The 24,508-nt window shown below is 29.6% G+C and overlaps 1 protein-coding gene across 1 annotated transcript; it reads left to right on the top strand.

Annotated features, from left to right (window-relative positions):
• Positions 1–10,318: 10,318 nt before the first annotated feature.
• On the top strand, positions 10,319–23,287 carry LOC111626648 (metaxin-1-like). The gene is made up of 7 exons (XM_023370100.1): positions 10,319–10,428; positions 12,665–12,731; positions 15,960–16,039; positions 16,112–16,204; positions 16,288–16,467; positions 17,629–17,705; positions 23,029–23,287. The coding sequence occupies exons 1-7, from the start codon at positions 10,360–10,362 to the stop codon at positions 23,201–23,203; spliced, it is 741 nt and encodes a 246-aa protein (XP_023225868.1). The 5' UTR covers positions 10,319–10,359; the 3' UTR covers positions 23,204–23,287.
• The last annotated feature ends 1,221 nt before the right edge of the window (positions 23,288–24,508 follow it).

The following is a 24,508-nucleotide window of genomic DNA, read 5'->3' on the forward strand; positions in this document are numbered from 1 at the left end:
GTATTCGCTCGAGCTTCGTTAAAACCTTAACTGTACCCCGAACAACAACCGAAGTTGTAGGAAGAAATTCGCGTATTTTACCGATCTAGGTATCCCCCCTTTTCCAAATTTTAATATCGACTCAAAATAATTTAAAAAGACAAATTACAATAAAACGGTTTATTATCCAACTATCAGAAATTTCACAACACGCCAAGGAAGAGAGGAAGAAGCAATTAAATAATTAAAATTGTAAAGGATTAAAAAATATATAAAAATGGGGAATGTCGCACTTCTGACAATCGCTGCAAGTGTGTGGGCTAGATTTGGAGAATCCGTGCTTCTCGCATGGACAACTGTATGTGGCCGGCTCACGCGTCGAAAAATCTTCTGATTTATTCGTGTACGCACCAAACGGAAAAACAAAAAATCACTTAATTCCTCTACTATAAAGTTGCAAATGGTCGTATTTAAACGATCGTTATTGGTAACACGAAATCTTTCGCCAGTTCTTTGAACGTAATTGAAGGAAGTGCTCTCATCAATATTCACAAATAGTGTAACAGGTCTTGAATTGCCCAAACTCGTTTATTTTTTGTATTGTGATTTCTGTTGCCGATTCTATCCAGTTTAGTATAATTTTTAAGAAATATTTAATTAGATCCAATCTATAGATTTCATATTCTTCGATATCACCCAATAGGACTCTATATCGAAGGAGTAACAGCAACAACTTGGGATTAGTACATTTAACAGCGTATTGACTAGATATGCCACGAATATTCGGCTACTATTCGGTATTCGGCCTATTCGGCTACTTTTTTTAATATTCGGTATTCGGCCGAATGTTGCATACTATTCGGCCGAATACCAAATCATGAAAAAAAAAACGCACATATTACTCAAAAACGTATTTGTTTTAATCACAAATTCAAATGATTACATTTAATACTTAAAGTCTATTAGTGGTAAATTGTGATGAATGAAAACAATTTATTCAGCATTTGTTGATAGCAAACTATTGCGCTTTTCCTCAAACTATACCTGGTTCTGAAAATAGCCTCTCACTATATACACTACTGCCGGGAGACAATAGATAAATCTTAGTGAATTCTGTCAGGCTTGGGTACTGTTTTGCGTTTGCTGACCACCACTTGTAAAGATCTGCCGTCCGATGTAGACAAACAGTTTTCATATAAAGTGATACAAACAGTAATATTTTTTAGTAATAAGGACTATTAGTAACACAATTTGATGTAACAACGAACAAATAATGCATGTCGTGACACAAGCTACTCGCAAATAAAACAAATGCGCCCGCGGAGTCACTACCGCACCCACCGCAATGAGACAGGTCGTAACCTGTCACCCGCGAAATGTACACATATTCTGTCGAACATTCGGCCGCCGAATATTCGACGCTTCGGCCGAGAGCGTAGCCGAATATTCGGTATTTGGCAAAATCACTATTCGTGGCATCATTAGTATTGACACGAATGGAATACGACGTTGGTGTAAGTAAAACTGCAATCGACTAGTCGATGACCTTGCCATAGAAATCTACACGAATTTGCTTAATTTATAAAGTATCGAAAACAATCGAATGATTATTTTTATATAGTAAAATCAGCAGAGGATAGCCAGAGTCACGATAAACTTTATGAAGAATGTTAGAGACTAAATTACTGTCCTTGATATTCCATTCGTAACATTTTAGTACCTTAGAGTCTTAGACCAAAGGACATATTCTTCCATCATTTGAAATTCTACAGAATCGCCATAGTATTCACTATTATATTCGTAAAGTTCGACAATTTTTCTTAATTAATAAATCTTTTTCTTCGTGGTTTTCAGCAGAAAACATCAACTGCAGTAATTCCTGTAACATTCTACTATAATTTGTTATATACATTATATTTAACTATATATAAGTCCTATAACATAGGTCTGATTCCTTTAAACGAACAATTTTTAATTTAAATTCGATTCGATTTTGCACTGGATGCTCACCCTCTACAGCTTAAAAATAAATTTATTTTATCTTGGTCGTTTGAATCATTCTTGTATATTGTCAGCAATAAAGATAAATGTACAAAATTAGCGCTAAGTAAATGACAATATGGATGTCAGTCAAGTTTTTTCTTGAAAATTTTCCACTTCAACACATACTCAGATCGTACTCCTTAAATATTATGACAAACACACCTTATACTGCTGAGAAACTGTGAGATTAGCCGATTGGGTGGAAAGTGTCACGACAGTCGTGTGGGCGTGGAAAGACTCACGGAGACAAGTTTACCATTTAAAATTGTTTAATAGATATATAAATTTCCTTACAACTCTTCATATACTGAGGCGTAATGCTTATCCAAAGGTGGGAAACAAGTGCAAATGTTCCGACGATCGTTTCGTTTCTTCCGGTGAAGATGATGTGGAGAGCGACGGCCCCGGGGCGCATAGCACAACTTGCCGAGATGACCAGGTGTATCTGGGCGAATCTTGACGGGACAGGATAGCGGAAACGAATCCTAGGATGTCGAACAAGCCTTCGTTGTTGAAGGACAGGAGCACAAAATCCAGAAGGAGCATTATGAACCAAGAACTTTCCGTCCTTGAAACTCGCAGTTTTATAAGTTTTCCCCTAAAGCCGCCTTTTCATTGGTCCCGACTCGTCACCTGGTGACAATTCGAAACCGATCGGAAAGCGCGGGAAAGGCCAGTTTCGTGACTAAATACGATCCCTCTCCAGCCATGCTTCCCTCGACTTTAGTCTTTTCTATTGTTTAAATAATTCAGAAAAAAAAACTTCCATTGTTTAATCGAGATCTTTAATTTCTCCCTTTCGAGTTGAAAAGGAGATTTTATTTTATTTCTCGATTGATAGTCCATATTTGGACCTTCAGGTTGACTTCCTTCCGGGACCTCACAAACCACTTTATTTTTTTTAATACAGATAGTTTTGTGGGTACGGCTTCGAAACGCCAAGCTTATCTTTACCAAAGAAAAATTCCTAAGAGTTTGATTGACATCCATATTGTCATAATTTTTTATCAATACATCTCAGATGTTTTGTTTGGATATCTATTTTGTTTTGATTAATGATTGTGACATTATATCAAGACCTAAGACGATGACGTACGGTATAGTTCTGTCGGCGCTCGGCAATTTCAAGGATATTTTTCAATATGATATAGTTCGGCTGAACCGCATCAGATCAAAAGATTTTTAATAAGATGTAACTCAACATCCGCGTAACACAGAAACTTCCGGATTGGGAAATCAGAGCAAAAACAAAGTACTACTAGTAAAGGCCTGACTATAATTCCAAATAAATACTTTTTTTATAATCATGTTCCGCGTCGAATAAAAAAAATTTCATCAAGATTGGCTAAGTAGAAATTGAAAAAAAAAGTGAGATTGAAGATTTTACCAGAAGCGAGAGATATACGAGTGAAATATATTATAGAAAATGCGACTAAAGTTCCTATGACTATTCCAACGTCGAGTTCAAAAGAAAAACAAACTTTCTCCTATGGCGGTATGTTCTACAGAGAATTCACTTCCGGCTTTAAATATTACGCTAGGAACAACTGAACACTGCCGCTCCAGTTAGATCAGAGTCGGCCCTACCATAGAGCGAACGGAGCAGCCGTTCCAGGCGCTAAGTTTTAGGGGGCGCCTCAGTATTAAAGAAAATTAAAGGGTATAAATTAGGGGCAACCAAGGGGGCGCCATAGTAGGATCTCGCTCCATCCTAAAACTTGCCTCGGGCCGGCACTGAGTTAGATATTTCTTCATGGATAAAACCAGAGTCGAGAGATATACTGGTCCTCGCGCTATGCTCTCCAGTAGAATTAAAGTACAGTTTAGAAAGGAATATCAGCAATTTTCGCTTCCGAGAGACATACCTATTACTTATCCTGCATTATGGACTATCGCGAGAAAGTTTTTGATAGCTTTTTCCATCTTTATACCTGGTAGAAAGGGGTTTCAGCGCAATTGCCAATCTTCTTACAAAAAAACGATTAAAAATTACCGATCTAGGAGATTTAGGGTTACAGCTCACTGAATTGAAGCCAAATATTGAAAATTTGCTCCCCTCATCCCTCCCATCAAGCTCATCCCTCCCATTTAAATGTATCAGAGGATAAGCTATGGTTTTCTTAATTGTCATACATATGTAATAAAACAAAACAGCAAAATGCAAATTTATTTACTTATTTTATCTACTTAATAAACAGATATATTATACAAGAACATTATGTACAAAACTTTCATTCACAATATGTAGCATTATAAGTTTTAAACATTATAAAAGAGCTTTTTGTCTTGAAAATTGTTGAAACTAATATCTCAAATACTAGATAGAGATAACAGAGACTTATCGCAATGCTACTTAAAATGACAGAAGATTGCATTCTGATGATAGAAGTTATTTTTGTTACCAGTAGCAGTATGATAACTCTATCTCTATATAGTATTTGAGATATTAGCTTTAACAGTTTTAAAGAAATATCTATTTAAAACCTGGATAAATTAAATCGAAAATATAACTATTTGATTTAGCTACATTCTTATCTGTAATTTAAAATCATCTTATTAATTTTTTTTATAAACCAAATACACATTTTTCTTTCTTTATAAAATGTAGATGTATAATCTTATGCAAATCATGCCGTGTGGCGTAATTGTCTGCTGACCAATCAGTGGCTGTACTTTCAAAAAGCCAACGGCCACATTCAACCATCTGTCGATGACCGTTACGACTAAAAAAAACTTCGCTAGGTCTTACTTTCAGGGGGAGGTCTTATATTTCGCAATTCAGCAAAATCTGTGCTAGGTCTTATTTTCTGCGGATGTCTTAATTTTGGGGAAACACGGTAGATGCTACTGTCCTGATTGCGTTAATTAATAAGCTCACCGCATGAAACGACTTTTGATTTACTGGTTAGACTTCATTTCTCAAGTTTTATTAAAATATTGATGTGTTTATAAGGGCATTGATATGCGGTAGACCTTCGTTATATCGCGTTATTTTTTTCACCAAATTTTAAAAGCATTCGAATCAATACATTTTAAAATATCGTTGCTATTGAATTTCTTTTTGAAACGAAATACAGTAGACCCCTATAACACGGCGAAAAAATTGCAAACGTGTTCGTATAACACGCTAAAGGAAACCCGTATAACACGGTGAAACGTCATCGCCAACTCGTGTCGCGACAGGATTGGTCAAACCTAGACTAATAGCGGATATTACACAAACTGTTGAGTTTAAATGAGCAGCGGGCCTACTAAAAACCATTTATTATTTTTTAACGGCCACAAAAATTATATTTATATTAATGATGTCTCCAAAGTTCAGCGAATTTTTCGCAGAAAAATAACTTATCAGGAAACACACGCCCGCCGTTCGATGAGCCGCTCCGCGACGAAAACAAGTTTAAGCAATGGCGTCTTCGAACGGTGCGCACTCGATAAGTAATCCTACAATTTTTTGTTCATACCATAGTTTATATGGATTATTCCCAAAAAATTATACGTGTTTTGGAAATGTTGAGTCAAATTAGTCTAGAATCGATTAATTTTATGGAAGCAAACCTTTCAAACAGCCATAGTCCGTAAACTGCATACGTGCCGGGCTGTGATTGGCTCATGTATTTAAGGACTCGTAGAACATGAATTTCATAAAAAGCGGAACGTATCTACCGTGTTATAGGAGGTCGACTGTACTGTACTTTTCAATTTCACTAAAACTGTTTCTTCTGAAAATGCAACATGTTCACACTAAAAGACAGTATATGCAGCAAATAGCATTATTTGTATCAAAATACAAAGTAAAGTTATAAACGCAATAATAATTATAAAATATGTACTAAATTTTAGTTGAATTTTTTTTATTGAATACATTCAAGCAATCATGTATGGCTGTTGTTCCTGCTAAAGGAAAACATTAATTAGAAGAGGAAAATAATTGCCCGGGCTAGCAGTAAGTGAGCTCAGGCTTCTGTGATGACTTTTGCGGTTTCGTTTCGGAGTTTTAAAAAACATTTCCACGTTAGATTTTGATGATTTTGGTGTCAAAATGCTCAGTGGAATCCTGGCATATGCATAAAATAACTTCTGGAAAATATAATTAACCCTGAAATAAAAAATAATCAAAAAACCAAAATGTCAACTTTTGCCTCTTTGACGCTTAATTACAAAAAAGTATTTTGACATTTTTGGGTAATATTTTTGGAATATAAAGCCGGAGAGCTGGTTCATGTTTTTCCCGAGTATGATGAATTTAGGTTAACTACGGAAAAGTTATCCGAGTTTAAAGAAAAAGGAACCAGGTTTACGTCGTATCTGGACGGCCCCACGTGCTGCACTTGCTTTCGCTGTTACATCGACTGTTGTGGTAGTAGTAGTCTTATCCCCACCTAGTAGATGAGACCTTTCAATAACTCTAATAAGAGGGAAATTTACCACAATTTTCTCCAATCAAAATATTCTGGAAATTTTCTGGAATATCTCGCTAATATATGGCCGGTGCTCCATCTGATTATATTAGATAAAGGAATCGCTTTTTCCATGAAATAATCTCTCAAAAAATTATATATTGATTCGCCTTTAGTGTCTGTTGTCAAAATTCTCGCAAAGAGCAGTTCTTCGTGGATTTCTTGGTCCATAACAAAACGAATATATGCCAAAACTAGCTGTTACCAGCGGCTTTGCCCGCGTGGATTTTGCAAGCAAATCCCATTTATATTCAGTATTTCAACAGCATCTAAAATAGTACAGTAGAAGCCGTTATTCCGGTTAAGCCTTAATGCTCTCCCTCACCCCCCGCGGGGGAAATTCTAAAAATCCCTTCTTAGTGAGCGTTTTCATGGCGTACCCTAACTGTGTACCAAATTTCACCTCTAGGTCCAGCGGTTTGCTCTGGGCGATGATGAATCAGTGAGTCATTCAGTCAGTCAGTCAGGACAAGCAATTTTATATATATAGACAATAGAGGTTGCAGCCGTCGTATTCAGCCCAAAACGCGAACGGCGGACGGTCGAGCGCCGCCATCCGGCAATTCTAGACGGTCGATAATGGCATTCGCTACGTCTAGCATGGAGAGTAGAAGATCGGTTTAAACTTCATTTTTTGTGTTTGGGGTTAAAATTATGACCTATTTTATTAAAATAATGATTATCTAAGCATTTACAAATAATATTGTAAAGAAACAGACGATTTTAATCCAGAAATGATTTAATTATTTAATTTTTTAGCAAATGATACGAAGTGCCTATAGAATTTACGTATATTTGCCTTCATAATAGCCTATTAATTACCCTTCATTCCCATTGACGAATTAACTCGTGAATTTTTTTTTCAATTTTTGGAATGTTTTTTAAGTCTCCAAATTTTTCAAAAATTTTTACCCGCGCGAAAAAATTTTATCGCGATTTTAATTAGCCTTTGATAAGGCTCGATTAAGGCTTAATTATTTTTTAATGGGATTTTTTTTATCAAATTTAATTCATCGTTCTAAAGTTCTAGCGCATGGATTTTCCTTCGGTAAAGTTATTTAAAGCTACTTTCTGATGTCAAAAACGACCTCCAATAGTTTTTTAATTTTTTTAATTAATAGATTTTATTATATATACGTTTAATTAATTAGGGGGGTCGGAAATCGCAATTAAAATTTTAATTTTTTAAAAATATTTAAAAATATACGGCCAGCTAATATTCACCCTACTTTAAACCCTTGTCCTCCCGAGACGTCTATGGAATGTTCCGAGAAATCAGACTCCAGCTGTTCTCAAGGTCATCCAGCTGTGTAAACAATGACTCATCGGTGTCAAATTTCACAGAAAGGCGAGACAAAGGAAGTTAAACTTTGAAGCTTTTCCGTCAAAATTAACGCATTTCTTTCGTTTTTTTTCAGTTTTAAGTATTTTTTATGTTTAATTATAATTAATTAAAAATTGATCGGGAAAGAAAGAGTTAAGTTAGGTTTGTTCTTCCACGGCATCTTCTACCATCAACACGTAATACGTTTGTAAATTTTCTAAAAAATAATTTTTACGAATTTACATAAGCCACTACTTCCAAAGGTATGAGGTAGTCCTATCGTACGGTAGGAGACACCACGCTAATTAAAAATAATTATTTGGTGTTATTAAACATCCAATAAATACTTTAAAATAGTTTATTTGTTTATTTACCTTCGCTGGTAACGCTCGATGTTAAATGTATCCGCCATTTTTTTCAACAAATTTCCCTTGAGTCAATGCGCGACGTTCATTGAGTCACGTGATGTGAACGTGCGCCGCAACCATTTTCTCTTGGAGTTAAAACGTAAACCAGTGTTTTTCAACCTGTGGGTCGCGACTCCCTGGAGGTCGCGGGTAAATGAAAAAGACAAGTGTTTGTAGGTCCTACACTACATTAAAAAAACTACAATTTCAGCGAGAAGGCTGTACCTGTTTATTATACAGTACAGTTGGTTCTTTGATTGACATTTAGGTCCGAATGATGGGTGTCGCCTGTAGAAAAGTTGAAGTGAAAAACCCTCATACAAAAAAAAGGGTTAACAGCACTCCGAACGCATTGTTATTATAAGAAGGAAGTAACATACTATACGTGTCTTAAGTTATTGTCGATTCTCCTTAAATTCTCATTTTAGTCAACAGTAATTTCTCTCAACAGAAAGAAAATTAAATACATAATTTTTTAAATCACTGATACAGTTTTAATATGGCCCTAGGGAGTCGCCAGAATTTTTTAACTTGTAAAGGGGTCGCGTATTTAAAAAGGTTGAAAAACACTGACGTAAACCGTGTACTGTACAAGTAACGTTTAAACTTGCGCAGCAACCTTTCTAATACATCTATTAGTGATGTAACGAATATTCGGTTACTATTCGGTATTCGGCCTATTTTTCGCTATTCGGCCGAATACCTAAAAACAGGAGTAAGAAATAACAAAACCACAGTAAATGAATCATTTTGGTATTTAGATTTAATGTTATTGGGTTAGTGTTGTTTGTTTATATTTGTTTATAACTTATAACATGCACAAAATAAAAAAGAAAATAATATTAGTCACATGTATTCACAGTTTACAATTACAAGGATCAGCAGACGTACTGTACACACCTATTCGTTCGAGAATCGTCACACATCTGAGGGTCTGACCCTGCCTATCCTTCTTCTCTTTCTTTTTCCTCTATCTCTCTAGTCCACGTATGCCTATGCATACATCATTATATGTGCTCACGATACTTTCGATTTGTCACTTTTCCGTCATAGTTTTTCCATTTTATAATTACGTGACTGATAGCATGGTGATAACGGAGAAAAGAGACAGATAGGACGTCGGTATATGTCACAGTTATGATTTCACAGATTCGAGACAGCTTGGTAGCCCGAACGGTCCCAGGCTTTCGCCCGTGCACGTTAAGTGACTTTCATTACAAGCATTTAGCTTTCCGAAGTCTATGACAATAATTGTTTGGCATTGACGGGCGCGAATTTCGTGCAAATAAACTGCCTCAACTTGTTCGATTATGTTATCAACTGAATTTCATATTTATTTTCACATTTTTACGTCCTTCACGTGTAAATAACGGAAAAAGAACAGAGAAAGACCGAGAAGTGAAAATGTGAAAATAAATAAGAAATTGAGTTGATAACATAATCGAACAAGTCGAGCAGTTTACTGTTATCCACGTTTGATATCATCATTTATCACATACTTCCATGACGCTCTTGTCTGTCCGCTACAACTGTCAAGAATTAACGCGATTGGTGAAACGTAGTGACAGCGGGCCAATAGAGAGAAGGATCATTGCGATAATGCGGTTTGCGCGCCAATTTTCGTACGTGCATTAATCGAGCCGAATAGTTTGCCCGAATATTCGGCTATTCGGCCACGCTCCTGGCCGAATATTCGGTATTCGGCCTGAGGCCGAATATACTTATTCGTTGCAACACTAATATCTATACTTCAGTGGGTTGACGTCATTCAGCTGACCAATCAGCGCGTTGTGCCATATGGATATTTAGTCGCACGTGATAAAACACAGCAAGTTACAATGGACTAAATATGGTGGTTTGATAGCCGTAATGAGTTAATTTTAGATAACATGTCTAAAACAATAGAAATAATTTTAACTTATTTATTAATATTTAATAAATAAACATAAATATTAATTTCCATTTAGAAATAATATTATATAATATCTATTTTTTTGATACAGACAATTTAAATTCTGAAATAAAACTATTGAAAGAACACCTGTTAGATGGCGTTGCTGTTTAAACGCTGAATGTCACATGGCGAAAGATTGAATAATAATAAACTGATGATCTGTTTTTGGATTGTATTTTGACAAGTATAAGAATGGATCTGTTGATTTTAGAGGGAAATTGGGGATTACCAAGTGTTGATCCAGTTTGCCTTCAAGTTATGGTGAGCAGATTTTATTTAATTCTAATATTCAATTCTTGAGCTATATTTACTATAAGTGAAAACTGAAAATTTTACTAAATAAATTTGAATTTAAAACAGAAAGAATTAAAACTGTCGCTATTATTTTCTTTTCAAATCTAATTTTTATTAATTTTATTAAAAGTCATGAAGAAAAACGGAGTTAACTTTGATGATGCTAATATTTTATCATTTTCTCTACTTCACTGTACCTGATATTTTCTAATGTGAAGTCTACAATAAAAATGAATGAAAAAGAATTAAGAATTTCAATTAAGAAAAGATTTTTGGAAAATTTTCTAGTGTTTGTTTTCCTTTTCCTTTGCAGGGAGCCAAGGTCCCTTGGCCTCACCTCTCTGGATGCACCACTGTATACAGTATATAGCCTGCACTTATAGCATCTTCATTAAATTTTTAGCAAAAGTTAAGAGATAATGTTAGTCAGAGCTGCCAAGAACTAGTGTAGAGTCCAGGATAAAAGTCCATTTTGCCCTTTACCAGCTTTTTTTTTTTTTTACAAATGAAATATACAGAACTAGAAATTTCCCCATCAAGCATGACATAATACTTTTTATGAGAAAGTAGAGATTGAAGAATTGAGATTAGAGATTTCAAGAAATTCAAGAAAAGTTGTTAATATTTCTACAAATTAAGTAGTTTATACTATCTATTGTAACATAAAGAGCAACAAAACAAAATTTCAACTGAAATGGACAAAAATAGTGAGAGTTATAGAGAATTCACTTACACACACACACACACACACACACACACACAAATAGATTATGGCCTTTATATTAAAAAAAATTTTTTAATCTTTGTTTATAAAATTACTTTATACACCACATTCTGAGTAAACACTCCATTGTCTTTTAAAATGTTTCCAATAATGAGCTTGTTAGATTGTTACTTCCAATTGGATAATAGAATTCATGTGGTCACTATGGAAAGATTTTTAAAAAAATTTGTTATGATGCATCTATTTATTTTTAAAGTTTAAATTTTAAATTTAATGAAGTAAGTTTAAAATATGCCATTTACTAAAATATTTAAAAATGCAACTTAAGGGAAATTCCATCATCAACCATGAACTAAATGAGGTCACTGATGTCATTGCAACATAAGTGCAATCACCAATCTCAAATTGATAAAATGTTTATTCTATATCTAATATTTCTGCAAAAATAAGTAGTCTGTACTTTCTCTCAGAACATTACACAAATATAACCAAAATTTCATCTGGTTGGACAAAAATTGCAGTAGTTATAAGGAATGCACACACACTTGACAGCTTTTATATTGTTAATGATTCTTTATTGATAAAAAGAAGTCTCAAACATTTTATTTTTACTAACATTTGTTTTATAGGAGTAGGAACTGTACATGTCCTAAGATTTCTCTGGGCCCAGGAAAAAATCCTGATCTTTTCTTTCTGATGATCTTGGTAACAGTTAATTATCTTTAAAACAATAATGCTAACAATTAAATGATACTAACTCAGGTGAAAAATATAACATTTGGAACAAAAATATTTGTTCTATTTAAATAAAAGTACTTCTGAGATGGTTTTTGCCAATAGTATAGTAATAAGGTAACACTTTATAACTTGTGGGCAAATATTTGCTCTATTGTTGCTTTTTACATTTTACATTAATTAATGAGATTGCAAAGGCTGTTTTTAAAATTTTATATATTTGAATAGCACATTCTAATAGTGATAAATATTTACAAGAATAGGAAAAAAATGTAACATGAAAACATGTATTAAAAAGAATTAAATTCGGAAAATAGGTATTTTTTATATTTTATTGTAGCCTTTTTTGATACAGAATGGAATTATTTTATTTTGGCATTTAAAAAATTACTTTTTCCCTGTGTTTGCTGATTTAATTTCTTTTAAAAATGTTTTAAATGCTGAATTTTGTGTTCTTTGTATTTAGCTTCCTTCAAATTTATATTACAGAAATTTGGTTTTATTTGGGAAAATTAAATATTTATATGCATTATTTAACATTTTTAATGTTGTTATATTCATTTTAGTTTAAAAGTCAAACTCCAAACTCTAAACATGCAAAAAATGCATTTTTTAAAATTTAAATTTGAAATTAATTTGTGATTTATTCATTTATTTTAAATTCTTTAACAACGTATATTAATAATTACAATATTTTTATTTAAGTTTTTAAACTTTATTAACAATAATTTTCTTTTATTACAGGCTTACTGTAAATTTTCTGGTGCTCCAGTTAAAATAACAAGAAGTAAAGGAATAAATCAAGTGTGCTGTAAATAATTTTATTTTTTAATTGCATTTTCTATGCATTTTAATATATTACCAAAGACATCTATAATTAAATTTATTGTCTGACAAAAACTGTTTAAGGTGTTTCATGCAAAATTGTTTATATTATTAAATATTTTTTTAATAATATTATCTTTATAAAACTTTCATCTTTATAAAACTTCTCTAAAAGAAATATGAAAGATGCTTTAATGAAGATAAATTCTTCGTAAATTCAGCAAAAATTAAAGAAAATGTTGAAATATTTTCAGGTTATGATGTCCATCTCCGAGAAGTTCCTTGGTGTGGAGATTGTATCAACTAAAACAAAAAACATTTCCATGATGATAATAGATTGTATTATTAACAAAATTGTTTATGCAACTAAAAATTAAAATATAAATTTTAATCAAATAAAAATGATAATTTTTTTGTTCTTTTAACTGGTTATAAGTGACATTTATTTAAATTTTTAAAATTACTTAAATAAGATTGTTGCTACAACATTATATTATTAACTAAAATTAAGAAACAACAAAAATTAGAAATATTTCTAAGCACAAATAACAACCTTTTACTTCTTTTGGAATAAAAATTTAATAAACACAAATGCTTTTGGCCTAATTTATAGGCCAATATCAAGTCTAAAATATAATATAACATGAAGTTCTTATGTTATATTTTGGGGAATACAAAGACATTCCACAATGAATTAACCATATTCAAAAATCTTTGGAAGGCATTTAAACACAACTTCTACATATCTAAATATTTAAGATTTTACAGATATTAAAGTTAATAAACTAAACATCATATTAATTCTCTACAAAAGTTAATATTACAATCATATTTGGCCGTCATGTTTATGCATTATCTGGGATTATCATAAAATGACAGTCAAGCTGCTAATAACAATTAGAATCCTTGAAATTGATACATTTTTCTTTCTTTGGTGCTTTGAATATCTCAGGAATTCTAAGGCTCTGATGTAGTCAGTATTGAAGGCATACTGAATTAATATTGTCTCTCCATGATTTTGCTGTTATCCCTGAGGTTATTTTAATCTATTGGCTAGATACCCGTTAGTAGAGCCAATGGATACATTTTTTTTAACACCATGGAAATGTTTTTGTTCAAATTCAATACAATTTTCATAGCATTGACACTCTTATAATGAATATCCCTAATGTTATTGAAGATAAGAATTTTGTATTGGTTGCTTTTTTATAAATGGAGTTAGTTTGATTTAAATTTATAAGTAATGGTATATGCAATTTGAAAATTAAGCATTAATAAGCTAAATCTAAGTGATTTAGAAATAGAGTAATTAAATATAAAAACATCAGTAAAATATTAATGTTTTTATATATAAAATTTAAAATTTCATACAATAAAATTTAAATTTAATTTGTGAGCTTTTGAGTATTGATTTGGGTATTGTCTTTACATAGAGTATAAGTATATGTATTCATCCATTAAAACTGAAGTTTTTATTTGTTTTTAAGACACATTTATAAAATGAAATCATTGACTTTTAAATTTATTATGTTCAATGTATAAAAGCTTTTCAGTTAGAAAGACTGTAGAATATTAAATTGCTAAAATGACTGATGGAAAAATTAGTTAAAATCCAATAATTTTTCTATTCTCTGAACTGATATATTCATGAAAACAATTTGACTATCAGGAAGTATTTTCCATTATTTCTTTTGGGAGAAATTTGTTCCTGGTTCATCCAAATAACTCTAATCTATTTTGCCAATAACACACTTAAACACTGCAAAAAATTGAACTGCTTTTAACATGATATGAAATATTACAAACTTTAATTACCTTAATAACAAATACTTAATGAGGTCATTAAAGAATATGTTTGTAAACAATAACATAACAAATAAGTTTGTTTATACTACTACTATTATTAGGAGTTATATAAGAACTGCATTTTGCTTAGTATGCAATAGACAACAAAGAAAATGTAATGATACTGTATTTTTGTAATAAAATATTAGTGTAAACTAGAACAACAGTGTAAGTATACAAATAAAGTAGTGAATCTAATGAACTGTTAAGAATAAGCTTGTAAGGCTATACTTTTGTAATAAAAAAATTACTAAACTACACATTTGAAGTTGAATACAGATGTATCTCTTTGAAAAAACATGCTGGGAACAGTTACTGTTTATTTTCAATTTTTATTCACATGACTGAATTTTTCACAAATGCACTTTGAAGAAATTTATAATGTTTGGAATTATTCAATTCTGATATTGCAGTGGATACTAAAGATTATTTATTTAAATAATCTTTAGTATCCACTGCAATAATAAATAAGTTTATATAAATTAACAATCTTTATAAAAAATATAAATTTTCAAAAGAATTATGTAATTTTTATCTCAATATTTGTAAATCACATAAATATATAAGTAATAATGAACTTAATTTAAATTTTGCATTGACTCCTTATTTTAAGACTCAAATAAATTGTCCTTAATTTAAGCCAAACTTGCTAAAAAAAACTCTAAATTAAAGGACTCCAAAAATATTACATTATTAAAAGCAAATTTGACTTAATTAAATTAAACTTACACATTAAAATTTGATTTATAACAAATCATATATCCTCATTTTGTGTTCTGTTTTATTTCTATTTTATTAACTATTTTATTTTATCAAAATTTTCTATAAATTAACAACAGATTCTAAAGACAAAATACTTAATAATGCCATGAAGTCAGCTAATTTTGCTTATTATGAATGAAAATTATCTTATTTCTGATCATTTCTGATTAGTCTCAAAATTGGTAAGGTATAAGGGACAACATCCAAATGAATATTGTCCATTGTAAATTGTAAAGATCTGGATGACTTTTGAAGATGGATTCCACAATAGTAGACTAACACTATACCACACAGCCATCTGACTGACATAAATCAGTCAGATGCTTGTGGTGTGTGGTATAGTGGTATAGTGTTAGTCTACTATTGTCATATAGTGTCAGTCAGTTAGCAAACCTTTGAAACTTTTATTTAAAATTTAATTTTATATAAAATTATTTGAAAACTTTTTTACATATAATATAGTTATATATCTCTGAGATAACAAATTGTTTTAAAATTTTATTTTCTTAAATGATCTTTTATTGATTTTAGTTAAACTAATTATATTTAAAATTTGAAAATAATTACAAAATTTTGTTTGAAATTTAATAATATTTATGTCTTTTAGATGAATTGCCATATTTCACTCATGGATTAAATATTAAATTAACAAAATTTAAAGATATTATTGCACATCTGAGAAAGCAGGTAATAATATTACATTATGTAAATATTATTTAAAAATTTTAAATAATTAATATAATTAACAAAAACTTTCAGAATTATTGTGCAGATTTTGATTTATCACAAAAACAATGCTCAGATATTATAGCATATTCTTCACTGTTAAAAAATTCATTATATCCTGCATTAGTAAGTGAAAAAATATTTAATTTTTCAAATAATGTAGGATATTATTATTGAACTAATGCTTTGAGTTTTGTTTTAAATTGTAGTTATATATCTCATGGATAGATGAACAGAATTATACAGAAGTGACAAGACCATGGTATGCAAAAATACTTCCTTTCCCATTCAATTACTTTGTTCCTGGACACGTGCAACGTAAAGCAATTAAAACAATTCATTCCCTTCAAAATTATGAAAATATTAATGAAGAACAAAGAGAGACACAAGTAAGTAAATATGTAAATTGAATAATCTTATTATACAGTATTATTTATACAGATATAATTAATACTTGTATGACCTTAGCTAAAAAGGTTTTATTTTGTTGAATAAATAAATACTTTATGGCTGCAAATAATTCTCCAAATAGAAATTCACAATAAAATTCAATAAAGTCAAACATCTGCATCAATTCTTGTGAACAATAATCAATGCCTTTACTAAATCTTAGTCATTACACTATTATGAGAAAATTATACCTTATAAAGCTATTTTCTACATTGTGGATCACAGGATGTTTAATTCCAAAGAGAATTCACATCCATTGTTTTAGAAGATTGCTACTATCTCAGAAATCCCATAAATACCATTAATAGTGAATTTCTCATAGTGATTAGGATACATAAACCAACATCTACAAACCCAATGTACAGTACATATGTAACAAGTATCAGACTGGAGGCTTGATTAGCATAACTGGCAACATATCCACATGGTAAGTGGCAGTTTCAGGTTCAAGTTCTGCTCTGATTCTTTTCTTCCAGAATTTTCTAAATTATTTAATTTTATTATAATTGTGTGACTTGGGTTTCAGTCTGAGTTGGATGCTCAAGAATTTTCACAAGTATTTTGGTCCAAATACATCAGACACTGTTCTTCACTAATTAGCTACCTTCGAGATCTGACTGAGTCATGAACATTCATGCTTATAAATGAATGTAACTTATAAGCATTACAATAAATTTGATGATAAAAGTTGAAACTTTTTATAACTTTAAATAATAATCATTGATTTTTACATATAACTATGTCAACATATTTTTATTTTAAAACTAATTTATAATTATTTATTTTATAAATATTACATCTTATAACTTAATTAATTGCACCTATAACTAGTGGTGAAACTTGAATAATGCAAATGTTTTCAGCCCAGTTAATGGGTCATTCTCAGGTATCGACAGTTGAATTTAGAATCAGGGCTGAAAAGTTTGCATTGTTCAAATTTCAATACCGTTAAAATCCATTAATTAAACTGATTAACCACAGTAGATAGATCATTCTCATTTCAACATAATTTTTATTTATTTTGTATAATTATGATATTTTAAACACACTTTCATGTTATATGTTTGAATTATCCAAATGCTATTTCCTTTTTATTTCAGATATATAAGAAAGCAGAAGAATGCATGACTTTACTTTCAGAAAGATTAGGTGAAAATGAATTTTTTTTTGGGAAAAGGTAATAATTTTAAATGTGAATAAATGAAAAATACCAACAGAGAACTTCAAGAATACATTTCTTCACTCAATACCTAATATATTGCTTAAATCATATTATAGAATACAAAATTCATTACTGAGATTTAGATTGATTTGTAGAAATTTCATTGATAGATAATGTTGAATGAAAAAGTTTCATTTACATTCAACAAATTAAATCTATCTATAACATTTACTAACAACAACAATTACGTAAACTATAGATTAAATTTATTCACAAAAGGATTACACTGTGTAATTGAAATATTTAGGTTCAGTTTACATCTCAATAAGCTAGTTATGGCATTTCCAATATAAAATATCAAATAATCTGATGTAAAAAATAGTTTTAAACAATTTCAAATGCAATGAAAATTTTTGTACATTGAAAATAATAAGAAAATAGGTTTCTATGCCACTTTTTATCAGTTAATTAAAAATCAAATGTTTGAAAAATTATGAAACTATTCACATTATAGCTGAAACTTTAGCTTAGCTTCCATCGGGGGACTATAGCTATAGTTTTAGCTACAACTGTAATAGTCAACTTAGTTCATGATTTTTAGGCATTTAACTTTTTTAGTTTATCAGGTTATTGATAACCAAATTGTATTTTTATACAATTCTTGAATTTAATTGTGAATAAATCAAGCCTGACTAAGATAATTAATACAACAAATCTACAAATTCATATTTTGAAAATGAGCTTTATTTATGTAACTTCAATAAAAATATGTTTAAAAAAGTTTGTTCAAAATTAACCTTTTTACTGACAGATTTAGTTTTTGCTTGGTAAAGCCTGGCAACAGATTAATTACAATAAAGTTAACAAGTAGTAGAAATTCTCAGGAGTGTTGGTATTACCAAAAATAGCAGGTTAAAGGGTTAAGTCAAATTTCAATTTGACTTTATCCTTTTACCAGCACAAACAGATATTTAAAAAATTTTGGTTTTTAAAATATNATTTATTGCATATTTTTGAATAGTATTATACATATTTGATGATACATTTAATTTGTTTTTTTAAACTTACTTTATTCCTTTTAAGAAATATTTATTACTTTTTAGAGAATACAAACAGCAAATCAAAAAATGAAACGAGTCAGGATTTTCCTCACAAGTGGAGAGATATTATATTATCTGGAGCTTTTGCTGCTTCTGCTATGGTATTGTATGCTTTCGGAAGTGGATTAATCAGTGTAAGTAAAATTTATATTGATAAATATAATTTTTTATTAATAAAACTTAATTAAAGTTTTTTTATAATGAAAAGTTATTCTAAAATCTTTAATTATGGATTCCTAGTCTTGTGTTTGCTTCATTATATTACTTTTATTTGTCAAAATGAATATTGATTTTGCAGGCATTAAATTATAATTTGAAAATAATATCTATAATGAATCGCAATATAAGTATAAAAGTTGCAGGGATGACTTTTATCTTCAATAAATGATATTTGTTATATTANATTTTAATACAATGTTGTCTCATGTTAACAAATCTATCAATTGAAAAATCATTAGGAATATATATTTTGAGAAAAGCATACTTGTATATTTTATACATTTTTAAATTCCATTCCCTAATGCAGCTCTTCAAAATTATTTAAAAATTTTAAATAATTAATATAATTAACAAAAACTTTCAGAATTATTGTGCAGATTTTGATTTATCACAAAAACAATGCTCAGATATTATAGCATATTCTTCACTGTTAAAAAATTCATTATATCCTGCATTAGTAAGTGAAAAAATATTTAATTTTTCAAATAATGTAGGATATTATTATTGAACTAATGCTTTGAGTTTTGTTTTAAATTGTAGTTATATATCTCATGGATAGATGAACAGAATTATACAGAAGTGACAAGACCATGGTATGCAAAAATACTTCCTTTCCCATTCAATTACTTTGTTCCTGGACACGTGCAACGTAAAGCAATTAAAACAATTCATTCCCTTCAAAATTATGAAAATATTAATGAAGAACAAAGAGAGACGCAAGTAAGTAAATATGTAAATTGAATAATCTTATTATACAGTATTATTTATACAGATATAATTAATACTTGTATGACCTTAGCTAAAAAGGTTTTATTTTGTTGAATAAATAAATACTTTATGGCTGCAAATAATTCTCCAAATAGAAATTCACAATAAAATTCAATAAAGTCAAACATCTGCATCAATTCTTGTGAACAATAATCAATGCCTTTACTAAATCTTAGTCATTACACTATTATGAGAAAATTATACCTTATAAAGCTATTTTCTACATTGTGGATCACAGGATGTTTAATTCCAAAGAGAATTCACATCCATTGTTTTAGAAGATTGCTACTATCTCAGAAATCCCATAAATACAATTAATAGTGAATTTCTCATAGTGATTAGGATACATAAACCAACATCTACAAACCCAATGTACAGTACATATGTAACAAGTATCAGACTGGAGGCTTGATTAGCATAACTGGCAACATATCCACATGGTAAGTGGCAGTTTCAGGTTCAAGTTCTGCTCTGATTCTTTTCTTCCAGAATTTTCTAAATTATTTAATTTTATTATAATTGTGTGACTTGGGTTTCAGTCTGAGTTGGATGCTCAAGAATTTTCACAAGTATTTTGGTCCAAATACATCAGACACTGTTCTTCACTAATTAGCTACCTTCGAGATCTGACTGAGTCATGAACATTCATGCTTATAAATGAATGTAACTTATAAGCATTACAATAAATTTGATGATAAAAGTTGAAACTTTTTATAACTTTAAATAATAATCATTGATTTTTACATATAACTATGTCAACATATTTTTATTTTAAAACTAATTTATAATTATTTATTTTATAAATATTACATCTTATAACTTAATTAATTGCACCTATAACTAGTGGTGAAACTTGAATAATGCAAATGTTTTCAGCCCAGTTAATGGGTCATTCTCAGGTATCGACAGTTGAATTTAGAATCAGGGCTGAAAAGTTTGCATTGTTCAAATTTCAATACCGTTAAAATCCATTAATTAAACTGATTAACCACAGTAGATAGATCATTCTCATTTCAACATAATTTTTATTTATTTTGTATAATTATGATATTTTAAACACACTTTCATGTTATATGTTTGAATTATCCAAATGCTATTTCCTTTTTATTTCAGATATATAAGAAAGCAGAAGAATGCATGACTTTACTTTCAGAAAGATTAGGTGAAAATGAATTTTTTTTTGGGAAAAGGTAATAATTTTAAATGTGAATAAATGAAAAATACCAACAGAGAACTTCAAGAATACATTTCTTCACTCAATACCTAATATATTGCTTAAATCATATTATAGAATACAAAATTCATTACTGAGATTTAGATTGATTTGTAGAAATTTCATTGATAGATAATGTTGAATGAAAAAGTTTCATTTACATTCAACAAATTAAATCTATCTATAACATTTACTAACAACAACAATTACGTAAACTATAGATTAAATTTATTCACAAAAGGATTACACTGTGTAATTGAAATATTTAGGTTCAGTTTACATCTCAATAAGCTAGTTATGGCATTTCCAATATAAAATATCAAATAATCTGATGTAAAAAATAGTTTTAAACAATTTCAAATGCAATGAAAATTTTTGTACATTGAAAATAATAAGAAAATAGGTTTCTATGCCACTTTTTATCAGTTAATTAAAAATCAAATGTTTGAAAAATTATGAAACTATTCACATTATAGCTGAAACTTTAGCTTAGCTTCCATCGGGGGACTATAGCTATAGTTTTAGCTACAACTGTAATAGTCAACTTAGTTCATGATTTTTAGGCATTTAACTTTTTTAGTTTATCAGGTTATTGATAACCAAATTGTATTTTTATACAATTCTTGAATTTAATTGTGAATAAATCAAGCCTGACTAAGATAATTAATACAACAAATCTACAAATTCATATTTTGAAAATGAGCTTTATTTATGTAACTTCAATAAAAATATGTTTAAAAAAGTTTGTTCAAAATTAACCTTTTTACTGACAGATTTAGTTTTTGCTTGGTAAAGCCTGGCAACAGATTAATTACAATAAAGTTAACAAGTAGTAGAAATTCTCAGGAGTGTTGGTATTACCAAAAATAGCAGGTTAAAGGGTTAAGTCAAATTTCAATTTGACTTTATCCTTTTACCAGCACAAACAGATATTTAAAAAATTTTGGTTTTTAAAATATTTCTAAATGATTAATTAATTAGCCAAAATTAACTACTTATTAAAGTTGTTAATAAGCTATTCTAATGATAAATTCAAATTCATGTAATCATTAATTTGTGTATTGTCTAAATAGTCTGGTAGAAAATCTCACAGATGTTAGTGCTTGGAATTTTTAAAAATAACTTTAAAATTTATATGTACAGTTGTAACTCTTTAACATTATGGTGAAGATTATGATTTTCCATGTTTGGAGGAGAGAATTTAAAAGAAGAAAATGATTTTGAATGGAATTCAAAAGATAAGCAAACACAAGGGATTTGAAAATGTTTATATTAGGAAATTTTGTGATTACAGTCGACCCCCTATAACACAGTTGATTTTTCTGTTTTATATGAATTTCATGTTGTACGAGTCACTTAGATTTTAGAAATATGTGAGCCGTTCACAACCCGGCACACATATTTGTAAAATCTAAGTGACTCATACAACATGGAATTCATATAAACAAAAAAATCAACAGTGTTATAGGGGGCCGACTGTAATTTGTTTTATTTGATTAGAACAGATAATATTCTTTCTTTTATAATGTACTATATATGAAGAAATTGAACTCAACTGCCAAAATCCATCCAAATATCCAGTCATCCTTCTGGAAACCTCCAATATTTATGATTTATTTAAACATTGCATGAAGTTTAGATTGTTTAGTTCTTGGTATAAATATAAATACAAACATCCATTTCTAAAAATTTACATATCTTAGCTTTGAACCTGTAATCCGGTGAATTAAGAACAATATTTTAGCAAGCTTTCTTACCAAATTGGCATATTGGCCTAAGGAAGAATCAGTATCAAGATAAAATTTAAAATTTATACATTTATTTTAAATGATATCTAATGTTAGATTATTAAAACAGAATAAACTTACAATTTCTATAATTTAGCCTGTTAAATTAGTGCTTACATTAGTGACTTAAGATAAATAAATTAATATTTATTTAATTGTAATAATATGTATAATTATTCATAGTTTTGAAAATTCTATTAAAATATTTTATTATATTTAAATTTTATGCTCAAAATACTTTATACTTTCAGGCCATGTTCAGCAGATGCATTAGTATTTGGATACCTTGCACCAATTCTTAAAATTCCATTCCCTAATGCAGCTCTTCAAAATTATTTAAAAAGTTGTGATAACTTAAATCAGTTTGTTAATAGAATTTTGCAAAGATACTTTCCAGTTTTAAATGAAGGTAAGAGTTCTGTTTAAATGCAATAAATTTTGTTTAACACTGAATTGAAACTTATGATTAACTAAATGATAAATTTTTTATTTGCACATACAAGAATATTGTAACAAATTTGAGCATTTTCAGACATTGTCTATTTTACAGAATATTTATAGATTATAAATAAAAATAAAAAATTTAAAGAAATTATTTTTATTCATATAAATTCACTAAAAAGTAAAAAGTACACTTTTTTTCATCTTTTACAGTATTCTTGGTATTATAATCAAAAATAAAAGCTTGGGGTACTCATGGGAAGCCCATAAAAATTGATAGAAAGTATAACTAAGAATATTTCTAAACATGAACACTCCATGCTTCTATTTTTGGTTGCATACTACCACAAATACTGTGAAAGCTGAAAAAATTGTTTTTTACTTTTTAGTGCATTTATGTGAGTAAAAAGCATTTCTTTAAATTTTTTCAAATAACTTTTCATTTTCTATTTAGTTTTATGTATGAAACACTGAATTATCGAAATTCTTCTTGGACTAGCATTTAAGTTAATTGGAAAGTGGGTGAAATTTTCTTGAATTGTTAATTTCCTGACAAATTTATTCAACTTCAAACTGTATTGAATAAATGTCAAGGAAAGAGATACACACAGGCTGATTTAAAATACTAAGGATCCTAAGATCAATAAACATACCTAGTTGAGATTGAATTCTGCATTGACAATTAACTTGACACCAAGTTTTTCCAATGGCCTGAGAAAGTTTCTAATTTCACCTGGAAACAGATAAGGGGCCAATCAAGTTGTGAGGGTTTGAAACAAATTGGAATGTCAGATTGAGGAACCCAATCTAAAACCATGTTCTTGGGACACAAAGCTCATACTCTGATTCCATTTTCTGCTCTGCTTATTGCATATTGCCTTTGGATACTTTTTATTTTCTCCATTACCTCCAACTCCTTCCAATTTCATCAAATAATCTTTAAAGTGCATGTATATTTTAACACTGTCTTTGAGTCCCTTGAGTAAACTTTACAGTGAATTGCTCAGTGATTGTTCTTGGGACAATGAACTTTACTTTCAGAATTGGTATCAGCATCAAAGGAACATCAAGGAACTATTTTTTGTACAGTTTTGACCAGACATACAGTATATGAATGTCTCAACAAATGACTTATTCATAAAAATGAATTCACCTTTATTCCAAATTTATGTACCCACTTTTGTGCCTTCCTTCCACACACACACACACCATCCATTCATGATTCTTTCAATCTCAAATTCAAAATTTAACCCATTTGTTTCAATATCTGACTGTGACAGAATTCATATG

The sequence above is a fragment of the Centruroides sculpturatus genome, unplaced genomic scaffold, assembly GCF_000671375.1.
Source record: "Centruroides sculpturatus isolate CEXI.00-Female unplaced genomic scaffold, Cexi_2.0 scaffold342, whole genome shotgun sequence".
Lineage (NCBI taxonomy): Eukaryota > Metazoa > Arthropoda > Arachnida > Scorpiones > Buthidae > Centruroides > Centruroides sculpturatus.